Raw genomic sequence first — 24,015 nt, forward strand, 5'->3', positions numbered from 1 at the left:
TTGGTAGACTAGCTACACCATATGTTGAGACCTAGAAAGCACGGACATGTCAACCTAGAGACGTCCCCTGTGTTTCTTATACCTCAACTTACATACTGGCCACGGATGGCACGATGCGATTCAAAAATTCTTTATTCATGAAGGCCTACCACCGGCACTGACGAAGCGTTCATACATATATGTTTACATAATTGTGAGGTGATAGTTACGTTCCCTAACTTTAACTTATAGCTAAGAGGGTTCCAAACGCCGGGTAATCTTTTTTTTTGCTATTATCATCTCACAGTTTATTCATATTTAGCTATAAAGTTAGAACAATTCCTACCCAAGCTTTTTATAATAGAATTTTTCTATACGCTCTCTTTTTTAATAAACTTCGAACTTATTGAGAGACATCTCAAACATTTCATTCGGTAATTTTTTATAAAATAATATACAAAATTATTATTATCTATATGTTCATAAGTATTTATGCATGATTGAGTATATATTAGTTTATTATTTTATATTTATTTATTATATTTTTCTTATTTGTGCAATTTTGTTTATGTATTTGTATTTAGCTATTTGAATGTACGTTTATAATAATTTCACACCACCTATCCGCTCTCTCTCATCTTGTCCTAATCCAAAGGTTGCCTGGCAGCGATCGCTACTAAGCGATAAGGCCGCCTTTTGTATTCTACTTTTGTCTTTGTATTTCTATTGTTTTTTTTTTCCTAATTTCATTGTGGTGTACAAATAAAGAGTTAAATAATAATAATAATAATAATAATAATAATACAATTTCCCATGATCAATTACCAATTTGATGTATCCTAGTACACTGCAAAACGAGTTTATTTTTATTATTTCTAATATTAAATTTGTTACAGTCCATTTTCTTTTAAAATTTTGTTATATTTTTATGGACATAAATAAAATTTTCAAATATGTACCGATGTAAACTGTAATTATTTGAACTTTTTCAAATTAATAAACGTTTATTTCATATATACCTATCACATGCACTTATGAAGCGTTCATGCATATAACATGTTACTACTAATGTTAGGTGATGGTCATAACTAGATTCGATAACTCAAAACTAAAGCTAGGAATCAAAGCATCAAAGCTACACGCCTCTATTTAACTTGCTTCAGTTCTGACATCTTTAAAACAGCGATTTCGATAGCACTATTATAAAAGAATGATAGAAATCTTGATAAATTTCAAGTGTAGCGGTGCTTTAGAAATAAGTTTTTATTCTATTCTATTCTATTATATTGCCGCAAACAATGAATGCCCTCATTTATTATGAAGTCACGTCGTTTAATGGCTCCTCAAAGTTTTAGCTCACTTGCGAAACTATCTCACTCTAATTGATGATCCAACTTTGATGATTAAGATGGTTAATGACATGAGTTTTACCGTGATTTTATCAATCAAAAATTAACAGAGGTAGCGTCAATACAGATTTTAGGGTTTTTATCCAAAGAGTAAAACGGGACTCTATTACTAAAAATCCGCTTTCCGTCCGTCTGTCAAAAGGCTTTTACTCATGAACCTTGCTAGTGAGACTGTTGAAATTTTCACAGATGATCCATTCTTATTGCCGCTATGACAACAATATCTAAAAAAATATTTAATTAAATATTTAGGGCGGAACCCTTCGTGCAAGAGTCCGACTAGCACTAAGTCGGTTATTTTTTAAACGTCTATTACCTTTGCAATAAAATCGACCCTTATGCCGCCACAGCAAACGGCATGCTGCCATTTAATATTTACTTTCTTAAAAAAAGAGAACGTTCGTCAATACGACTGTATGTCTTTTTTTCTGTGTATATTTGTGACGCGATTACTCCGCAATATTTTACACCGATTTTGATAATTCATTTTTGTTTGTCCTACTTCAGAGGTCGTCCTATTTAAATTTGTTGAAGATGTATTGAAGGGATCTCTTCAAATCTTATAGGAACACCTATAGCGATTTGAGCATTTTTCGAAACGTACCATTTAGTCACGTCATACTGCTGATCAAAACCAAGGATTGCCACCGAAACTATTCAATAATAAGTATTTACTAGTTGGGCTTGCGGTTATGGCATCTTGTAGGTAAACAATATATGCTCGTGACAATAAAGGAGCTGATGGTGAACTGCCGAGAGAGCTCAACCATTAAAGGCGCGGCTTCGGGAAAAGCAATATTTTGTAGAAGGTTATGAGCAGTTGACATTTGGCTATTATAACTTAGATATAATTGTTTTTTAGTTGATTTATTTGTTATTATATTATTATGTGATATATTTGCGATACAAAAGATTTATTTTTGTTTTATGTTCATTATATATTTATTTTAAATAATTTTACTTTACCTTTGACCTTTTTTATTTAATACACGACTAAATCAAGGGACAGATACCTGCAATTATTCGTTATACGACAAATTCCCGTGGAAACTATGTCTCACATTGAGGTAAAATGTATCTTAAATTCTTGCTTTGTACCAAAAAACATCGTCGAGTTTCGGGTGAAGCGTGTACAAAAAGATGAAAAAGGATTTATATTATATTAACATATTATATACCTAACGGTGTAGTACCCGGCCGCCAACCCGGATTGGAGCAGCGTAGTGGGTGATTGCTCCAATTATTTTTCAGCTATGAGAAAGGAAGCGCATGCCTACCATGGGACATGGTTAATGGTTGATTTTGGTTCTATTTTTTGTTTATGGAAGGCTTCCACCATGGCTAATTATCACTATCATGATAAAGACATAAGTCATTTAGCTTTCCGGTGCAGGCTGATTAGAGGTATGGCTTTTGTACTTTCACATTATAATATAGAAATGCGAAAAAGTGATGATATTTCGGTTTCCCATTCGTTATCGTGGAACCGAGCGCTATCTCCGGCGTTTTTTGCCTTTAACGGTGAAGCAAAACATCTTGAGGCAACTTGCATGCCAGAGAGTTCTCCATGATGTTTTCAATGGCGTATGAAGTGGTGGGGCCTAAGAGATGACCCGTGCCCTGTGGGTTTGTGTGGTTTTATAGTCAAGATGATGATGATGTGTTTTTTTATACAGATTCTCCGGTGATGAGTTCGCTGTGGATGGAGTTGGAGTCGGATCAGCAGGTGCCGGAACGCTGACGGCGGCGAAGCGAGCAGTACTACCGGCCGGTGTCACGCGCTCGCATTGAACGACGCAAAATGTCCGCCGCCGGTGTAACGCCCGCTGACCAAACGAAAGACTCTTATCTGTAAAGGGGTTGTAGCCCTATCTATGCGTGTAATAATCAGAATCCCTTCTTTATGCATACCAAAGCAAAAAACTTACCAGGGTAAGGATTCCAATCTGCAAGCAAAATAATCCCAGCACTGCATAGATTTCTGTCGCTTATCAAAATAATCGTAATACCCATTACTTACCATTTTAAGGATTCATATCTCGTAGCACAATAATCCTAGATCCTTTAAAAATATTTAAACAAAAATAAATGGTCGATAACAAAAAGTATAGATTTTTATCGCTTAATAAATAATCGTAGTACCCTAACTTTGTACTTGCCACGGCAAGGATCTCTCTAAGCAACCCACTGTAAAAAAACCTTCACAAAAATAAATAGACGGAGCATGGATTTCCATTTCTTACCAAAATTGACGTTGTAGCCATACTTTTTTTATTTATAAAAACTTTCCACGGTAAGGAACTATATTTGTTAACAAAATAATCCTAGCGCCCGTGTAAAGATAATTAAACAAAAATGGCTGAATAATAAAAGTATAGAAGAATAATATATGTAGCCTAACTTTGTACTTACCACGGTAAGGATCTCTATCTCTAATAAATGTGACCGGTACCACGGTAAGGAACTATATCTGTAAGTAATCATACAATTAAAATTCACCATAGTATCTATAAATTTTTCGCTTACCAAAATAGTAGTACATAGTACAATTACTTCGGTAAGGATAAGCTTACAAATATAGGGCTATTTGTAAGCAAAATAGTCGTAGCACATCTGTAAAAATATCTGTACATAATTATTTTGACGGAGTATGGATTTTTATTGCTTACGTATTACTTAACACTTACAAGAATATGGATTTATATCTGTAATTAATGTAATCCTGGCACCCGGTAAACTAAGTAAGGAAGAACGAAAGTAAGGAAGGATAAAGATACATGGCATACTGGTGTTAAGCAAAAGATATTTAGATAGATAGATAACGGCGCTAACGAGAAATCCAAAACAAACGCGAGCGAAGTCACAGACAGCAGCTATTAGAATATAAACACGTAGTATTTATCTATGGTTAAAATTAATTCACTTTTCGAAAACCCAAAAAGTTCTGCACCGATCGAGCTGAAATTTTAGCATAATAATACGCATCAAGCATTGTTTTTATCTATTTTTCTCAACCATTCAATCACAATGTGCCACAGCGAAGCGTGGCAGGGTAGAGCTAGTTTTAAATTATTTCACAATTCTTACTAATTACTAAATAATAACTGACGACTTATTGGCGCAGGAGGCAGCGACCCTGCTGTCCGAGTCCAAGGCCGTGGGTTCGATTCCCACTACTGGAAAATGTTTATGGATTAACATTAATATTTTTGAGTGTCTGGGTGTTTATCTGTATATTACGAGTATTTATGTATATTATTCATAAAAAAATATTCAGCAGTCATCTTAGCACCCTTAACACAGGCTACGCTTACTTTGGAGCTAGATGGCGATGGTTGTATTCTCGTAATATATTAGTATTAATATTTAGTAATATTACAAAATGCAAAGTGTATTTGTCCCGCCTGCACGCCCTGAGTAAACAACCAATCAACAGGAGTTTTGCGATAGAGTTAGTTAAAAGAACGGAGAGTAACATTGGCTATTTTTGCGGAACAATAAACGGTTCCAGCACGGCTAGCATTGGCAGGAGACAATTATATCCCCGGGGAAAGGATAAAAAAGTATCGGTTCCCACAGCTTAATCAACTCTCAGAGCTCTGGCGCACAAGTGGAAATAACATTCAAGTATTTTATGTGTAATAATAAACAGGGGAAACTTCTCCTACTCTCTGTTCCCGTGCTTTAGGCAGGTGGACACGTTAATTATATCCCCTGTAAATTTTGTCTGCTGGATTTATAAAAACCATAAAAAACTTGAACGAAGAATACGAGGAATAAATAGTGCTGAATAATTGTTCACATGACAACAATATCTATTATTTTGATCGATGGTATCAACGTTATAACATTGAAACAATGTATTTCCTTAAAGACGAATGTATTTATTGCCAGGGAAAACAGGGTACTCAGAAGATAATGTAAAGGTTACGAATATAACGGACGTAAAGGTTGTACATATTTCTAACTATTTCTATACCCTTCTTAGATTATGGTCTTGATTTAAAATATAAAGATACACAGTTGCTTACAGATCAAAACTAACTCAAAAATTTACCTTTTTTTTGGAACACAGTACAAGCTCTTAAAATATCTTTTTAATAACTTACATATTAAATTGATTTGTAAAGGTAAGTAATGTAAGGTTTATTATTTAGTTTCAATGGTAACTGGAATAGGTATAATGTTTTCGATCTCACTCTGTCCTATACATTTAAGTGTATGTCTCAATTAACTTATTATTTTGTTTTTTGAAGTTTTACTTCAAAAAAGCGCTGGAGTAGTCGAATCCTACTGAGGTAGCAGCCTTTTCAATGAAGCAGCTAATGCATTCAGTTTGTAATATAGCACGTAATTAGTTTTAGAGTAAATGGTTTTGGCACACGTGTGTTGCAAGTTGTGGTAAATTGAGCTATAAGCGAGCCTAATAAGGAAGCAGAGAGTGTAAAAATACATGTGTTGTATTTCACATGTGTTTTATTTTTCATCAGACTTACTAGGAAAAAAACAGGATTAAGTTTTAAGTATATTTATAATGATAAAGAAGATGCAACATATTTTTTCATTTAAGAAAATACGTACCATTTTAGCCGCATTCAAACTCTTTGTTGGAAATTTAAAATAACTTAATTGCCAGATTTAATTTAAAAAAAACCATCTTCAGACATATAACTTGCAGTGCGGTACAAACTAGTATTATTCGGGGCATAATAAATAAAACGGTAGTGTGGTAATATCAAATAAAACACGTGTGTTTAGTATTTTAGTTCCACGTAAGAAGCAAGGTTATGATATCATAACTTCTTAAATTTAATTAGGTACTTAATTTACATTTAGTACCCCATCTAGTATAACTGTTTAAAATCGTAAAATATTTATTTAACATTGCAGGTAGGTCTGATAACTATTTTAAGTATTATAATTATTATTTTAAAAAAATATTTTTCAAAATATGAATTTTAAAATATCCTAAAGTCAAAAGTGCTAAAGTTTTATATAGCCGGCTACGCATAGATATATCACCCTACTAGTTCATTGGCTCAATATTATGCAGGCACATGGATTACTTCTGCCTCCCAGTAGCATTGTTGCAATGGCTAGAGTGAATAGGCTTATTCTAGGCAAGCGTGCCTACCTAGACCTCATCATTGCTTTCCAACGGGCATGATTTTCGTCAAAAAAAAAAATGCTTTGTTCCAGTCCGAAAGGCGTGGTAGCCGGCGTAATTACAGGCGCATGAGGCTTAACACCTATGCCTTGGGTTGATGGAAACACGGCAGTAAATTGCAGGTGTTCCTTTTGCCCTGCAAAGTGTCACCCTGCTGATAGGTGATAGTTTTCCACGTAACATCAGTTGGGCCATCTGCTTGGTGGGTCAATTATTACTATTAAATAGAGTAGCCTAGGTCACAAAAAAATATTAGACAGGGCCCTAGCGGTTTACTTATAAACAAAGTTACCAGTGAGTAACCGCACCTGGGCCGTAAGATAACGTAATTTTATTTCATACTGCATATCTTTTGTTATGTATATCAATGAATTATGTATCCAAGAATCGGCCGCTCAATGTGATTGAATGTCGATAACCGCTCTCTCACTTTTGTACCGAATGCCGAATGTGAATTTACCAAAAAAAAATATTTAGCTTGAAGCCAAAATATATATAGGTATTTCGAATAAGGATCATTTTACTTACGATATCATAAAATGTTATTATAGAAAACTATTAAGCGCCTTTTACATGCATTGATTTTGATCGTATGGAAATCCACATCACAATCCACGTCAGATTTTCCACGTCTCACTTGCATCTTCTGATATGAAAGACAGCATTTAGCTTAGGTAGGTAGCTTTAGAATAAAATAGAATTTGGTATATCACATATTTTTATATTTATCATACCATTGCTGTGCACATCCTCACGGAAAGGATTGTGGTTATTTTATTTTATTTATTAGCCAATCATAATTTTTTTACTCTCCTCCCTCATTGAAAATAATACGGTAACGTGTTGAAATCCCTACAAATGCCCCATTTCCGGTTGTGGATGTCCTATGGCTGAAATGATTAGGATGATTATATACAACTATTTATAGTTTCACAAATTAATCAATCCAGAAGAAGGTCTTAAGCTACTCACATAGAGTGTTTAGACTTTTCAGTGAGAACTAAATTAAAGAAGAAATCGTTAAGAAAAAGCTTTTGTCTGAGTAGTTTTGTAGAGAGTTAGTTGGACTCACTTTTAAATGGTATGTAAAAGTTGATCCAAATTTGTCTTTGATGAATAAAGATTCATGAAGCTGTGCCAAAGAAAATGAAAAAGTAACAAAACCGACATAATGTTACAGTAAATTTATAACTGCGGGTAAATAATTAAACTTTTGATAACTATAATTTCATATTTGCCAAATATTTATGTTCATGACATTGAGTTGGAGGGTATTTTGATATAAATTCGACTGCTTTATCGATGCACCGCAGTCCTACATGGACTTGAACGATGCAAATATACCTCCCGGTAAGTCTTAGTCGTTTATCAATAAACAAAATGATTGAGTGTCCAGACGATTTGGAGACTTTCAAAATCGATGTGTGTAGAAGAGGCATAACTATCTTTAGATATAAGTAACTACTTAATAAAAAAAAATATATGTTGAATACAATTTTCATCAGACCAAAATAAATCTATCTCAACGATACTACGTAAATAAGAGTACATAGTCTTAGGTGCTTTTCTCTTTCGAATTTAACTAGTAATAAGTGTATGTAAAGAATCCTTTCCACTTAAACAGTGAAGTCGCGCTACAAACGTACCCCATTTTGTACAACTTTATACTTTGTGTAAATACTTTATTTAGACTGCCTCACTGGTCTAACATATTCGATGACTTAGCTCCTATAAGATATTTTTATTAGAATTTAAAACTAGAATGAGCTCTATGCTCGACTGTATAATGTATCTTTTTAACACCCGACGCGAAAACGATGGGTGTTTGCGATAAGTGTTCTGTGCCTGTGTGTGTTTGTGTCTGTCTGTGGCTTCGTATTTACCGAACGAATGAACCGATTTTGATTATGAATGTTTTTTGGTTGTTAGGTTAATTAGTCGGATCTGTTCTTAGCTAGGTTGGATTAAAATCGGTCTAAGATGTAGAAATCACGAAATGGCGGATGACATATTTTTAAAACTCCCATAATTTACTGCTCAGTGGCGTGCACTTAATAATCAAATAGATATATTTTCTGCCATACCCTGGTAAGAAACCCAGTGCTCGCCACTAACTGTACTGTAATTGAAAGGAAGTTCTTTTAAATTTTTTATTTATATATTTTTTTAATGTTTGTGCACCGATTGCTCTGTTAACTGTGGACTATTTTAGGAATTTATTGTTTGAATCATTATACCCTGGTAGTCACATTGTAACCAAGTTAGATTCTATAGGGCCTTAATGTACAGTGTGAATGGATGAAAACTGCATGGTTTTCGTTCAATCTACATTTAAGCTGGTATAGAACGAACTGCTTCGCATTCTTCGCCAGGTCTGATAGCTCAAATATATGAAATACCTCTTACAAGCTATGCTGGTGCCATGGACTGCATCATAGCACCACGAGAGGTTGCGGTAGTGCAATAAAAACGGTAGTGTTTTTATTTCCTCTGATTATGCAGTTTTCCTTTCGTGAAAACCACTGGTCCTAGGGTAAAACACCCATAAATTATCACTTTAAGGTTTTCTATGGGCTGTTAAAATAAAACATTATATCTATTATATAAAGCTAAGAAATTAAATACTTTTTCAGTAGGTATAGAATAATACAGAGTGTTACCAATCAATGTTATAATGTTATTTATGCATATAAGGTATATTATATTAGTATTATTTTATTTTAGCCGCAAAGGCACATTTTCCCAGTTATTTCTGTATACATAGGGAGGTTGTTAATAAGTGTTATGGGGACTTGAACTTAACTTTCTAGGTTCTGACGTTATTATTCAACCACAACTATTTTTGTTTAAGTAATTTTTAAATTGTAATATAAATATCGTCAATCTGACGTTAGTAGGTATCCTTACCCTAATAATTGGTTTTTTGCTTGTAACCTTGGGCCCAGATTCTCATTATACTGAAATCTTATCTGAGTAAAGTGCCGTCTCAGTTGAGGGTATATTACAATCTGGCCGCTGAAAGAATACGTTCCTGCATAAGAAACAATAATACACAGTTGATATAACCTTGTAACTTGTATGTATTTAAAAAAATATTTTTATTCTTATATTCAATAGAATCAAATAATTTTAATATCAACGTATCGTATCGTATTCGATTTCCATGCCATAGAATGCCAGATGGTACGCAACATGTTATAATATATAGATCCTGCAATCACGCAAATAAAGATTTGAATTCAAATTTGAATTTAAGTAAAATTGTACAATTTTGTAGTAAGTTGACCTAATAATATGGTTTTTAAATTCACTGTAGCCGTACTAACAATAAACTGTAAATATATTCTTATCGAAGCAACGCAGTTATGAAGTTACATGTTCAATTCAATCACTACCCGTCGGGAACGCATTCATTCAACAGCCTTAGTATTAAAATGCAATAGAGATTGGGTAACGCTGCAAAATGCATTTTGTGACGTCAATTTGACATCTCAACAATATTGATGTCTCAAAATGTAGTACAATGACTTTTTTAAGATCTAAATGTCGTAGATAATCCTGTACATAGTTTAAACACGATTAACTTTTGTAAAAATATTCAATTTCATATATAAATGCATCGTGAGACGTAATTTTTATGCTTCTTCATACAAGATTTGAACATATTTACTTCTTATTTCAATGTGTAATACCTACTTTTAGAATATAATAGAGACTGGGGCCCTAGCAGTGAAATTGATGTCGTAACGGCAATGGAATGGATTTTGTGACGTCTATATGACATTTTGTCGTTATTGTAGCTCCAATTTGTTGTCACTATCTTGAATGTAATAGATTATAACGAGTAGTTTGAGTACAATTTAATAGAACAGTTGATATTCCTTGGTAATAATATGGATGTCTTTTACTCTCAACGCCGTCAATTTGACATCACACATTAAGACTATATAATCACTAAACGTTATAGACAATCCCGTATAGCTATAAGTCTTTTGTTTAGCACTAATTTATATAACTTCACCATTCACCCATTATATGTATATATATATATATATATATATATATAATGGGCGAATAGTGTAGCTGTAAAATTATATTTAGTGCGTAGGTGTATAAAAAAAAATTGTTCTACAGCCTTTTTTAACACCTTAAATTAATGATTGGTCTCCGAGTAGCGGAGGCCAGTTCCTGATTATCTATGGCAGGCATCTTTTGTGACGTCACGAATGACGTCGCGCACTGTGTTAAGACATATTGTAACCAAAGCACTGCTTGTCATAGAAAATCACGTATATAGAAAATAGTATTTTGTTAGAAATAGTTGATTTTGTAAAAATATATAATGGTGACGGTGCATAATATATGGGGTAGTTCAAAATTATATTTAGTAGTATATAAAAATATGTAATAATAAAGTATATTTAAAAAATTATATTATTTAATTTTTTAGTATCTTAGGTTAATGATTGGTCTTTAAGTATCGCGACGCAGACCAGCCCTTAATCTGAGATCTTTATCCATTTTAATTATTGTGTGAAAGGGGATATATTTAATTGTATCGATTAACAGTCGAGAGACGTGCATTAAAAAAATTATTTGGCGTTAATCATGAATTAATTCCAATGGCAACCCTTTTACATTTTACAAGCCTGGTATGATATATTTTTCCCCATTTTGGGTCCTCACGATTCAAACAGTCCATAATTTAATATTAATTTCATCAATTAAATTTTGCGGAAGCATAGCATTTAGTCAGTTTGTTAGACCTTGGTACAACATTAAATAAAATCCAAAATAAATCCACTAGTGAATCTAAGAAGTGGATATCCGTCAACTTTTAATTGGATAGAAAAGCTTTGGCGCTCTGACAAAGATGCGTAAATCAAAGAGCCGCCTGTGAGTCAGGATAATGATTTCATACCCCGTTCATCCTATCATTCATTCTATCCAAATTAATAGTTTTATAAAGTTTAATTATATACCTGCAAATACCTTATTAAATTTTTCAAATTGACCCTATCTATCGGCCGCGAATAATATAGTTTGGAAATAAAACTGGACCTGGTAGGTGGTGCTGCAATTAGTTTCTAGGTTTTTTTAAGATATTAAAACCTAGAATAACCGATTTCAAGTTGCACGGGTCAGCTAGTATACAATAAAAATCAAGCTTAACTTTCTATTCTCCGCGAAAAGCAGGTGAATCTACAGATTTACATCGTCAGATTATTCACACCGTACAAGGTGTGATTAATAATTTCTTCAATCATTATACTCCACACAAAACGGATCTTCGAATTCGTCATCATCGGTCCACTACAAAGCACGGGTCTCCTTTTAGAACGAGAAGGGTTTAGGTCGTCGTCTACCACGCTAGCCAAGTGCGGATTTGTAGACTTAACACGGCCTTGAGAACGTTATGGAGTACTTTCAGTTCCTCACAAAGTTTTCCTTCATCGTTTTGAAAACGCACATAACTCCGAAATGTCAGTGGTCCGTCCCGTTCGTATGTGTACTCTTTACAAACGTTACGTTCCCACACCGGAGCTTCCTAGAAGACTTTACTATTAATAATTGTTACTTAAAATTGCTGCTTTTCACGGAGTATAGTAAATTAAGCCTAATTTTCATTGTCATTGACACTGATAAAATTGTTATAATTAGACTATATCCTACTAGGCTACTGCCGTTTTTATTTTTTTCCATATTCAAACCAAATTTACCAACTTAAAGGTTGAATCTCACTGAACATAACGCAATATTTGCGTTGTAAATTTTCATTGCAGTGCAGTGCCATCAAGTGCGTTTTCAAGTCAACGCACGACCCGCAACAGTAAAGCCCGACATACCATGATTTGAAAAGTTCATACAAATAGCAACTTAGTATGATGACAACTTACCATTGTGTATGATAACAACCTCCCAATGCGCTTTGGTTTTAAGTGGGAGGTCCCGGGTTCATACTACGGCAGGGGTTAGGGATGCTGTAATTTCTGAATTTTATATCGGAGGAGGGAGGCATCGGCAGTGTCTATTAATCACACTACTGACCTTTGTCAGTAATGTGATACGTGCCACGATTTAGCGATCCGATGAGGTCGCTTTGAAACCGATTAGGTGTATCGGTTTAAAATCTGCCACACACCAGGTTAGCCCGTTACTATCATCTACAGGTATGATATAACTTTTAGTGGAATAAAAACAAAGGTACTCATAAACTTGAACAGAAACACCATTTACCCGAAAATTGACAATATAACAATTCGCCGATGCGTCAGGTCTTGCCGCTGGAAGTTTGTCACCCCGACTATTGACAGGATTCCGCCGTGACGTTTTTTTTTTTAAAAAAAAGGCTGTTAATCGGTCACAGAGTACTGTTTGTTCTCTTTGCAGAATGTATATGACACATTTGTCTAGCCTGTGGCCGTCCTCGTTTATTCTGACGTCACGCTGTTTAATGACTTTCTGAAAGTTTCGGATCACTTTTATTCGAGTAGGTATATATCTATGTAGCAACTTAGTAATGAGGAAACTTTTGATTAAGCAAAGAGCTTATTTTTTATTAAGTAGGTAAATATAACGTTATGTATGTCAAGGATTATAAATATATCTGTCCTATCATTTTAAGTGGAGAAAAATTTTTGTTACTTAAATATTATGCGCTGCAAATAGAACTGCATGGCTGTCGGCCAGAATATGAAACAAGTACAATGTATTCTAATTAACGTGCTTGAAGCCACTACGGATTCCATGTGGCGTATAAAATGGCTTATAAACGGACTTTGAAGTGTCAGTACGTCTTTCTGCAAAAAATAAAAACTTTCTTTTTGCTATTTATCGACGGAACAAGCAGATGGCTTAAACAGAAGCATGAAAATTAGACGACCGTTGTTATAAATAAATAAATATACTACGGCAATACACACATCGCCCGCCCCAAAGTAAGCGAGGCTTGTGTTATGGGTACACCGATACAATGTTTAAATGAAAACCGAAATAATACTTCGCAGGCTTTAGAAGAACATTATGTACTGCCTCTGAGACTTATCTGTGAAACCGAAATCCTAATAGTTTTTGAGTAAGCCACTGTCATTGTTTTGACTGAAAGAAATCAGATAAAGCCACTGCGAAATGTTGCTTTACCTATAGCCCATAGGCCATGGGATATGTAAGCAATAATTAAAAAAAAAAAAAAAAACTATGTGAAGTGTTGTTTATTAATAAAAATACTATTTAACTTCACAAAGTTTTTTTACAGCCAAGTAGTTTTCAATTGTATTGTATTCCCTATTGTATTATTGAGAGAAACATAAAACATTATTTTCTATTATATTCTGTCTATTTTATTTATCGCTTTCATTCAAGTTAAAAGAGCTCGCTGGTTCTTATATATAAATAAAATATAAGAACCAGCGAGAATATCTCTTACTATTTGCGTTCATAATAATTCTTTGGTAAATCAATTTGTTTTGAAATTCTCTGTAAGCTGTGCAATACAATACCATAGAATGCATAGAATACTGAACAATACTGTATTCTTAGATAGAAGATTTTACAACCGCGACGATTTTAATAAACAGCATTCTGTTTTCAATCATGGCGGATTTTTTTTTTTTTTTTTTTTCAATTTTGTAACCCCCATTTGGTGATACGTGGTGAGTGAGGTCTAAGACTTATTTTTGGGGTCAGTTGTTAATGGATCATATTATTTTCCGTAATTTTTTTTTATCATACCCGACGATTATTATACCTTTTTTCAATAATAATAATAACATACACGCTGGGTAACAGCTGATAGCTACTTTGGGATGACCATAATCATCTGTATCAATGTCAAATGTCAAAATAATCGGGATATGCTATGCCCGTCTCCAGAAGTGAAAATGTCAAATTTCTTTTGATTTCCAAAACCGATATTAAAACAATTGCCTCATTATAATTCTACATGTTTATTTATTTATTTATTAAGAGCACTAAAAACATGCATATTACACGTTTTTAAACATAGCACATACACAAAAACATGGATTGATATGCACGTCAATTACAGGTGCACATAGCATTGACAAAGCATCGTGTAAACTTAATTTGAGTTTTATTCTAAAAGCTGTGGGTGAGTCATGGAAGATATCGATGCCAGGTATCTCTTTAGAATCCTCGTTGCATTTCGCATAAATACGTTAAACAGGCGCTTGTTTTCCGTTATGAGATTTAGTAAATGGTATATGAAATTTTTTTGTGGATTTTCAACTTCTCGTGTAGGTACAGGTGCGGGACAGTCGGAGATATATGATTGAGAAGGTTGTTACATTTAATTTGGTTTTGTAATATTTTATGTAAAAACACAGATCAAGAATATCCCGCCTGTTTCGAAGAGATGTCATTTTAAACACTGCCAATCGCTAATCGTATGGCTGTCTGTGTGAAAGGCCACTGACATAAAAAGCCAGGTGCCGAGTAAAAGCGCGCTGTATAATTTCAAGGCGCTGTTTACGAGCGAGTGCACGCTGCAAGCAGGATTCCAGATAGTACTCGCGTATTCGAGGCTGCTTCTCACTAAGGCATTATATAATATAATTTTAGTCTTAATGGAAAACCCCCTCGTATTACGTTTTAAGAACCCCAGAACTTTCGCGGCTTTAGTAACAAAATTATTAACATGAGATCTGAAATTTAGATGGTGAGCTGATAAAGTAATTGTTGCCAATCAATTATTAAAAGCTACTTATGTAGTCGATAGTACCTAAGTAATGGTAGCGGTGATAGCGCTGTGGGTAGGAGCTCGAATTCACTTTCGGGGGGCCGAGTTCGAATCGCAGCACGCACCTCTAACTTCGCTAATTTATGTGCGTTTAAAAACGGAACGGAAAAAGGAAAACATCTTGAGGAAACCTGCATGCCTGAGAGTTCTACATAATGTTCTCAAAAGTATGTGGAGTCCACCAATCCCCACTGGGAAAGCGTGGTGTGCCCTGTAATGGGTTGATATGATGATGATGATGATGATATAGTAAAAGGTACTGTTAATCTGCCCTATTTTAATATATAACGTTGTACATTGGCTTGATACAATAATGAGGTAACATGCTACGGATTTATCCGTGTCTCGATCGAAAAACAAAAATGAATGATTGCCTACCGAATCCTCGGATTTATGACTGCCATTCATAATCTCGTTTATGATATACGGCTATATTTTCTCTTAATCGACACGCACAATATCGCTCGCGTTGTGTAGGCAATACGGAATACGTATATTTTATTGGGTGGAGTTTTAACTGGCTCGCAACTTGGAAGTTCTCAATGTATGCATTTGTTTTTTGGGCTTCAGAGAGCAAAGCGTGATATATTTCACCAAATTTTCAACATCACCATATAAACCCATTACGTACGTAACAAAGCAGCCTCTCTCCTACAGCGTTTACGTACCAGCGACAACGGCATTCTGAAGGTATTTGCTGCCAGATTCGACTGCCCTATACTGTGCCACTGTGTGTAATTAGTAGGGCTAGTATAGTATTGTTTATTTTTACTTTTTCTTATTAAAACTAATCAATACTAACTTAGTGGTTAAGGAAAAAATTTTACCAATATTCTAACAATCTATGGATGGAAATGTCTGAAATAAATTATTATTATTAATATTACCGGCCCATTACAGGGCACGGGTCTTCTCTCACAATGAGGAGGGGTCAAGGCCGTAGTCCACCACACTGGAACAGTGCGGAGTGGTGGACTTCACACACCTCTGAGAACGGAGAACTCTCAGGCAAGCAGGATTCCTCACGATGTTTTATTTCACCGTCGAAGCAAGTGATATTATAATTGATTAAAGTAACTTTGTAAAGTTTGAGTATCCTACATAATAATGCTTTCAAAAAGAAAGAAGGTTTAAGAGCAAAGACCTACTAAGCTCCGTTGTAAGATGGTGGGCTAATACATTACTTTGACCAGCGTGGTGGACTACGGCCTTTACCCCTTTTCATTGTAGGAGAAGACCCGTACCCTGTAGTGGGCCGGTAATGGGTCGATATGATTTATTATCTAACATTTATTTCAGGAAAACCAACCACTTATAATTTTTTTCTTGTCAAAGTTTCTACGTTGTGAGCTAAGTGAATGTTTAGTACAGGTTTTCACAACGTTTGCAAATAATTTCAAAATTAATTACATTTTAAATATAACTGCATTACAAAATAAATGTCTAAAAACATTTATTAGTAAGGTTTTAAAATTTAAAAAAAAAATTTAACATCGAAGTCCGAGTTTGTCCAAGCTTTTCGGTTCGGTTTTTCTAAATTTATTTTGTCTTTTAATTTGACGTTAAGCATGCTTCGCTCCATACTGTCTTGACAGTTCTCAAAATATACATTTAAACATTAAACCAAGATTATGCCTCTAATATTATAACTGTGAAGGTGTGGTTGTTTGTTACTTAATCATGCAAAAATGGCTGAACGGATTTTGATGAAATTTGGCTTGCCAAAAAGCTACAGACATGGAAAAGAACTTAATGATTAACTTCTTAGCCCAAAGGCTACAGACATGGAAATAACATAGGCCGATTTCATCCCGATTCCTTAAGTAGTTCCCGAGGGAAAATTTAAAATGGTTTACGAGCTAAGCCGCATGCAGACTTTGGAATTTGGAATGCATGTCATGATGTCACCTATGCTATGGAAAAGGACATGTACCTACTCTCTATACCGATCTCTCAAATAGTTTCCGTGTTAAGATTAAAAATTCTTAACGAGCGAAGGCCCAATTCTGAAATCCACCCAGACGAATACGCGGGCAGAAGCTAGCATATTATATTTTTAATCGTAGCTTTAGTTTTAAGTTTACGATTGTAGTTATCGCCATCACTACTCACTGCTATGTACACATTTTGTATATAATAACGCATCAAAAGTGCCATCTATGTGCCTATTTGAATAAAGATATATTTGACTTTGACTTTTTGACTTTAATCTGAAATAATATCAGAAATACCAAAATGTCCAAAACCGCAGAAGTTGTTTTATGTTCATACTATTAGATGGTATACGTTGTTTTTAACTTAAAAATATATACCTACTGCAGAATAGGCAGATAAGTCTTCCTTGTGCTAATTAATGGACGCAGTTCTAAGGGAATATAATGGATAAATTCGGGCGAAGAACAATTCCAAGCAATTTTAGCTTGAGTGAGACCTCGTTAAATAGTTTTTCGGAAATAGAATAAAATTCAAATGAATCCATTGACTAGAAAATTACGAAACAGTGAACTAAACTTTTATTTTAATTGCAAGTGGGGGATTCCTGTAGGTACATTAGAAATTGTTTATCGCGGGAAGCTATTGTAATTGATATGAAAGCCTAATAATGTTTTCTCATTGTTTTGTTTGTCTGTCTGACGCAAAAATGGAATTTTGTATATTTATAGCTGATACTTTGAGTAAAAATTCGGGATATAATCTGGCAATCACTGATATCGAACGTCACTTTTTTTTATTTATTGTATGGAAAAGTTACGTTTGACAGCACCGATTCAAGATTTACGCCTGTCGCAAACCTTTCGCGAGATACGTAATCACCCTGCCGGTGTCTTTAAGAGACACGTTATCATTAAATATAGTTTTTAATTTACTTCTTATATAAAGTATGTTGATATATTAGCTACGTTGGCACCTAACCCACCTAAAACCTGTGCCTTCGGCTGATACGTAATCGTAACATGTATTCTTAATTTATTTCTTGTATGAGCTGTGTATTTTATCTTGGGTGTGACGCCTGAACTACAATCCTGTGTTTTGAACCGAACAGTAATTTGTAGAATCTGTTTTTTTTATTCATTTGTTGTATTAACTTTGTCAATGTCATCTTTGAATAAAATTGACGCAGTTTGCAGCGACCCTGCCTTCGGAGCCCAAGGCCGTGGGTTCGATTCCCACGGCCTTGGGCTACTGTTTTTTTTTGTGTTTACATGTATATTCTAAGTATTTATGTATATAATTCATAAAAATATTCATCAGGCATCTTAGCACCCATAACACAAGCTATGCTTACTTTGGGGCTAGATGGCGTTGTGTGTATTGTCGTAGTATATTTGTTTATTTATTATTTATTACCTTAGGTGTGGCATTAAAGTAGAATTTCCTTTACACTTTTCAAATTTGCAAATAATATTTAGCTCGGTGAAGCCATACCGGGAAAACGGGAGGCAAATTGCTTAAATTTCCATTTGTAGAGATAATTCTGGCTTCGTGTAGATACGCGAACTCAAACTCAAAACTTATTTATTCAAATAGGCCTATTACAGCCTCTTTTGAAGCGTTCACGCAAATAATTTCATTAATAGATCGCTATGTGTTGTTCTTGCTTATAACTACCAACGCAAAAAGAGGGATGTTTTTACATCTGTAGCTATCTGTGCGTCTGTGCATAATAAATATAATAAATAAATATACTACGACAATAAACACATAACCTTGCGTTTTGGATACTAAGATAGCTGATGAATATTTTTATGAATATAATACACACAAATACTTCTAATGTACAAATAATCACCCAGACACTAAAAAACATTCATGTTCATCACACAAACATTATCCCGTTGAGCGAGTCGAACCCACGCCCTTGGTTGGACTCAGAAAGCAGGGTCGCTGCCCACTGCGCTAACCTGCTGTAGTGAACTATCTAAATATTTAAACTATGTGTATATATCTGTGCTCTTAACTCCTAAACAAATTGACTGATTTGAATGCAATTGATGAAAGCTGGTGAGATGAGATGAGATCCTCATTAAATGAACATCTGTTCCGGCGTCTGTACTACTTAATAATGAGGAACTGAAACTGGAGGATACGACAGTTTTTCTAGGAATAACGTTAGATTCTAAACTTCAATGGGGCCCTTATGTAAATAATTTATCGAACAGGCTTAGTTCTGCTGCCTATGCGGTAGAGAAGATACGCCATATGACCGACGTAGAAACTGCTAGACTGGTATATTTTAGTTACTTTCACAGCATTATGTGATATGGAATTTTACTTTGGGGTAATGCTGCTGATATTAGCACTGTTTTCGTGCTGCAGAAGAGGGCTGTTCGTTCGATCTACAAAATGGGTCCGAGAGAGTCATTGAGAGATAAATTTAAAGATTTTAAAATAATGACAGTGTATAGTCAGTACATATTTGACAATTTAATTTTAAACATTAGAAGTAAGAATTAACTTATCTAATATACTAAGTTGCATAAAATTCATAATTCGTTTGCATACAATTCTACAATAAACTACCAATTGACATCTTGGAGATGTCTCTTAAAAAGTTCAAAGTTTGTATTAAACGTAAGCTTATAGAAAAGTCCTATTATAGTATAAAAGACTACGTAATCGATAAAAAAGCTTGGGTGTAAATTATTTCTCTAACCAGGTGGCTCTTCTAATAATTTAAAATGACATTGTGAGATGGTGATAACAAAAAAAAACACCCGGCTAAGTTTGTTGTGGGCTTCTTCTTAGACCAGGACGCGTTTGGAACCCTCGTAGCTTTAGTTTTAAGTTTACGAATGTGGTTATCGCCATCATCTCACTACCGTGTAATTCTTATGTACGCATCAAAAGTGCCACCTATGGGCCTACTTGAATAAAGATATTTATGCTTTGACTTTGGCGTTTGAAGATTATTAGCTCATTTTCTACAAATATTAATATTAATAGGCTGAAATATTAATAGGATCTATACAAGAGCAATACGTGTAAAGGAACGACGGCAAAAAAAAGATGCATTCGTACATCTACTCGTATATAAAAGAAGCGACAAATTTAGATCATCCGCGTTCTTAAAAGTCGGTCTTAACTGCGGAGCGCAAGTAGGTACGTACTTACTCCAGTGTTACTTCTTTGTTACGACCAAATGTTTAATTGAACGAATTGTAATACAACTTGTACGAACGATTTTTTGCCGTTAAGGACTTATCTGCATTCGGCGTTTCTTGTAAGCGTGACGCCAGACGGGCGTAATTGTATTCATCATATCAACCCGTTACCAGCCAACTACAGAGCACGGGTCTCCTCCCACAGTGTGACGGGGTTCAGGCCGTAGTCCACCACGCTGGCCCAGTGCGGATTGGTGGACTCCACACATCTTTGAGAACATTATGGAGAACTCTCAGGCATGCAGGTTTCCTCACGATGTTTTCCCTCACCGTTGAAGCTAGTGATAGTCTAATTGCTTAGAACGCACGTAAGTTAGAAAAGTTAGAGGTGCGTGCTGGGATTCGAACTCGGCCCACCGAAAGTGAACACGAAGTCCTGCCCACTGGGCTATCACCGCTCCAATGCGTAATTTAATTACAAATTATTAATTTGTAAGTTCGAGTCGTGACGTCTTTGCCACGGGCCAATTTTGAATTCATAATATTATTAGTAAAGATTGGTTGTTAAACGTTTGAGGCCAATTCGGATGGGATTGAATAGTGATGTTACCCGCATGCGCTGAATAAAATCGTAGTATATTTATTTATTTATTATTTAAAATGATTATCTTGCAAAAGTACTTTCTTACGTCTGGAGGACCAACATTTGTACATGCTACAAATTGTTGGTGGTTCAAATTGCCAATTTAAAAGATTCAATTTTTAAGATGTTATAAGTTTTACGTGCGTGTGTGTATTTTAAACTGGTGTACGTAGAAACACGCCTACATTTTTCACTGATAACCATCGATTTATTTTATATAACGACCATCACCCCATTACTGGCCCACTACAGGGCACGGACCTCCCACAATGAGAAGGGGTTAAGGCCCTAGTCCACCACGCTGGCCTAGTGCGGAGTGGTGGACTCCACACACCTTTGAGAACATTATAGATAACTCTCAGGCATGCAAGTTTCCTCACGATGTTTTCCTTCACCGTTGAAGTTTTATTATATACATAAATACTTATGAATGATCAATATACATTAATACTTATAATACACTTACAGATAAGCACCCAGACACTGGAAACATCCATGTTCATTACACACACATTTTTCCATTTGTTGGAATCGAACCCACAGCCTTTTTTCAGAAAGCAGCGTCACAGCCAACTGCGCCAATCGGGCGTCAAATTTGTATACGTTAAAAAAAAATTTGTATACGTTAAAAAAACGCTCAACCTGGCCCGGGGCTGTAGCGAGCTAGGGCGCAATATGGTGGATGCTATAAAACGAAATTGGCTCGTAAGTATTCCGAAGGCGGACCCCGAAACTTTAATGGGCTCTAAAATGTTGTGTATATTATAAGGAGCGACGAGTAAATGCAAAATGTATGCGGCTTCATTCAATCGCTATTCGAACTCACTAAGAACTCACTCACTAAGACTAGGTACGGATAGCGAATTTTTGGATTTGATTTTTGGGAAGACTTCACGCACTTCGTTCGCTTCGATGCGCAGAACATTCGGTATCTTCTCTATCTGGTGTTGCAATAACATCAACACGTACGAAGCGTTTTGCTTCTTCCTCTCTGATCCGCTTAGCAAAGGCCTGGAATACCCTCCCATATTACGACTTTCCCGATTCCTTTGCTCTCTGGGTACCTTCAGAGTTGTTCACTCTATCATCTAGGCAAGCGCGAACCATCTTAGGCTACATCACTTACCAACAGGTGTGATTGCAGTCAAGCACTAGTCTATGTCTGTTTAAAAAAAAGTTACAGCTACAATACTGTAGCCTTAGTACAAATATTCGCTCGCAATCGATGATCCTTGGGGTAATAAAGAGTTATCTACTCCCATGCTTTAAATCCTATATATAAAACAATCTGAAATAGTTAGCTTATTAAACACCCAAGTCCTAATTACAATAATAACCACCCAAACGTGTGATATAATGTTGTACTAAATTTCAAAATAACACTCCTTTTTTCGACCCCTTCTGCGCAAGAGTTTACTCGCCAGCCAGCCACATTCTTACTGCTCGATGTGTGACATCTTTATGAAATTCAAAAAAAGAACATATGAATGAATTTCACAAAAAGAATATGGCAATGTAAAAAAAAGTATGTTATTCAAATGACCGCTATTTTACTTCGATACTCGAGATCGAGACCTTCCACTAAGTATATAAAATGCTTATTACTATCTACTTACTAAGTTTTCTAAATATTTTTTACATTAGTACTAAGTAGTTTATTTATATATACTCAGTAATGGATGATATTAGGTTACAGGGACTAGCTGTTTTAATGCTGTTTCAGAAACTTTTATAGAGAATTCAGATTATGGGTGTGATTAAGTCTAGTATAGGATACTAAGTATGCAACTGTTGATAATAATTATTATTCTGTTATTAAAACTTGATTTTTGATTGATAATAGAATCACATATTTTCAATCGAAAATCAATTTTTAATGAAAGAATAATATTCGTCATTTAATACCCCTTATTATAAAACAGCTGCAAAAATAACTTACTGTTTTATAAAACCACAGATATTATAAGAGATATAATTAATGGTCATTGCTAATAAATTCCGACAGGCGCTGGAATTTAAAGTTTAAAATTTGAAATTACTCGTACGATAAAATATATCGCATCAAATTAAAACGTATCAGAGGAATGTCCGAGCGATGTAAGCGAACATTGATTCGGCATTCCTCCCATGCAAAAAGCATGCATTAATTATACCCGATACAGAATGTTAAATGTATAATAACATTTTCGTTAATTGCTACCTATATCGAAGGTTTTCTCATTATTTCTATTTAAGTGAGTATCCTTTGAAAGACAGAAAAAAAAGCCGCCTTTTTTATCACACAGTTGTGTAAAATGTTACATTTGTGTCATAAATTGTTAAAGTAAAAATGTGTGACAAACAAGCTGGCTCAATATAACTGTATACTTAAAAGCGCAGCACCCTTATCTTCGTCGTCTCCGAATCCTCGCGACTAAACAACATCACTATAAAAAGGGACAATAACATAGAATATAGGTAATATATAATCAAACGAAAGATATTTTTACATTAACACAAAATTAAATATGAAGGACATCATAAGAATAAAATATATAACAAATCTAAGTAAGAGATAAATAATAAAAATATATATGGTTTTATTTAAATAGACATTTTTTTATTCTTTTGATTGTGGAATCAAAAGAATAAAAAAATGTCTACTGCTGATTATATAAACCAAATCAAAAATTATAACACTAATAAACACACAAGCTACGCTTACTTTGGGACTAGATGGCGATGTGTGTATTGTAGTAGTATATTTATTGACTTATTTATTATTTATTGTACAAATTTCTCATGCCATGTATGATAGCGTTACTAAACGAAGATCCTCAAATTACTCCGTACGCTGCGTTTGTTAAGTGGTTTAAGCGTAATAATGTAACAGCCATACAGAGTTACTAACGAATTTAATTTATTAAAATACGACGTATTGCCTCTAGAGCCAGAAGCCTAGGGCGGCAAGCTGCGAG

General features: G+C 34.7%; 1 protein-coding gene across 1 annotated transcript in view; it reads left to right on the forward strand.

Moving 5' to 3' along the window:
- The window catches only part of LOC120636353, a 143,762-nt gene extending 140,633 nt beyond the window's left edge, over nucleotides 1-3,129 (forward strand). Inside the window, exon 9 of the mRNA XM_039907801.1 lies at nucleotides 3,065-3,129. Coding sequence (XP_039763735.1) covers nucleotides 3,065-3,129 — 65 coding nt within the window. The remainder of the gene's footprint in view (nucleotides 1-3,064) is intronic.
- The last annotated feature ends 20,886 nt before the right edge of the window (nucleotides 3,130-24,015 follow it).

The sequence above is a fragment of the Pararge aegeria genome, chromosome Z, assembly GCF_905163445.1.
Source record: "Pararge aegeria chromosome Z, ilParAegt1.1, whole genome shotgun sequence".
In the NCBI taxonomy this organism is placed as follows: Eukaryota; Metazoa; Arthropoda; class Insecta; order Lepidoptera; family Nymphalidae; genus Pararge; species Pararge aegeria.